General features: G+C 66.8%; 1 protein-coding gene across 1 annotated transcript; it reads left to right on the top strand.

Moving 5' to 3' along the window:
- Positions 1 to 233: 233 nt before the first annotated feature.
- On the top strand, positions 234 to 1211 carry LOC142819881 (uncharacterized). The gene is made up of 2 exons (XM_075908527.1): positions 234 to 763; positions 1017 to 1211. The coding sequence occupies exons 1-2, from the start codon at positions 290 to 292 to the stop codon at positions 1209 to 1211; spliced, it is 669 nt and encodes a 222-aa protein (XP_075764642.1). The 5' UTR covers positions 234 to 289.
- Positions 1212 to 1523: the final 312 nt, after the last annotated feature.

The raw sequence follows: 1523 nt of genomic DNA, 5'->3' as shown, positions 1-1523 counted from the left end.
TCGAATTAGCGTTTTGCTAATTCGAACTAGCGCATCCACACTGATCGGACACAGGGGGGCATTTAAGGGCGGCTGAAACCGGTTCTGGCAGGGCATCAGGTCAGTAGTTGCTTTGTGTGGCTGCTGTCTGAGGCTATCTGAGGCTCGTGCTTAAAGGGACCCCCCCTGGACAGCCGGTTCTCAGCTTTTCCTGCTTGCTTGCCAACCTCGCCGAGGGACAGCAAAGCGTCGGTCTTCGTGCCCGTCTGTGTCGGTGCTTCCCTTCGGGGGGGCCGCCGCAGGTGGCAACATGGAGCCACGGCTCGCCCTGCACCTTCTGGTGCACGTTCTGGACTTGCTGCTGCAAGCCTGCCACCAATGGCTCGAGACTGCCTGGCAACACCTGGTGAACGTCAGCCTCCTGCCTCTCCTCCTGGCCGCCCTGGGGGCCGTGGAGGAGCCGCGGCAGCGCCCCGGCACCGGCGTGCCCCGCCGCGTCTGGCGTCTGGACACGAGCAGCGACTGGTGGGACTGCATCGTCCTGGAGCGCTGGGACGACCGACAGTGGACCCAGAACTTCAGGATGAGGAGGGACACCTTCCTGGAGCTCTGCGAGTGGCTCGCCCCTGCCCTGCAAAGAAGGGACACTCGCATGAGGCCCGCCATCCCCCTCCAGAAGCAGGTGGCCATCGCCCTCTGGAAGCTCTCCACGCCGGACAGCTACCGATCCGTCGGGAACCAGTTCGGCATGGGGAGATCCACCGTCGGAGCGGTGCTCATGCAGGTACGGCACTCGTCGGCCACCGAGCCGGGAGTGAGGGGGGCTGCGAGGAGGGGATGGGCCGCCCCAGGGACAAAGGGGGGGCGGGAGGAGGCGAAAGCGCCCCGCACCGGAGGGGTCGGGCTGTCCCGGCCGTACTACACGCCGCCAGGGGGGTTGCTTCTGGGAGTGGGGCGCGGTGCACTGCCAGGGCACGCACGCTCCCAGCCACCCGGGCGCCCCACTGATTGGCGCTTTGCTGTGTCTCTCTCTGCAGGTGGTCAAGGCCATCAACCGGGTGCTGCTCCGCAGGGTGGTCCGCCTCGCCGACCCGGACGCCGTCATCCGGGGCTTCGGCGCCCTCGGCTTCCCCAGCTGCGGGGGGGCCATCGACGGGACACACATCCCCATCCGCGTCCCGGTACGTCAACAGAAAGGGGTACTTCTCTGTGATCCTGCAGGCCGTGTGTGACCACCGGGGCCAGTTCACGGACATTAATGTGGGCTGGTCCGGCAAAGCACACGACGCCCGGGTGTACCGCAACTCCTCCGTGTGCCAGCGGCTGCAGGCCGGGACCTTCTTCCTCGACCGCCACATCAGGGTCGGGGACGTGGACATGCCCGTGTGCCTGGTGGGGGATGCCGCCTACCCACTGCAGCCCTGGCTCATGAAGCCCTACACGGGGCACCTCAATCCCTCCCGCCAGGCCTTCAATGCCAGGCTGACCAGGGCCCGCATCGTGGTGGAGGGGGCCTTCGGGCGACTGAAAGCCCGCTTTCGATG

This window comes from Pelodiscus sinensis, chromosome 25, assembly GCF_049634645.1.
Source record: "Pelodiscus sinensis isolate JC-2024 chromosome 25, ASM4963464v1, whole genome shotgun sequence".
Classification (NCBI taxonomy): Eukaryota; Metazoa; Chordata; order Testudines; family Trionychidae; genus Pelodiscus; species Pelodiscus sinensis.
This window is presented reverse-complemented; position numbering and strand designations above follow the sequence as displayed.

Coding starts and splice junctions, on each gene's coding strand:
- LOC142819881 (XM_075908527.1), top strand. CDS start 290: ATGGAGCCACGGCTCGCCCTGCACCTTCTGGTGCACGTTCTGGACTTG. Junction 764..1,016: donor TCGGAGCGGTGCTCATGCAG/GTACGGCACTCG, acceptor CTCTCTCTGCAG/GTGGTCAAGGCCATCAACCG.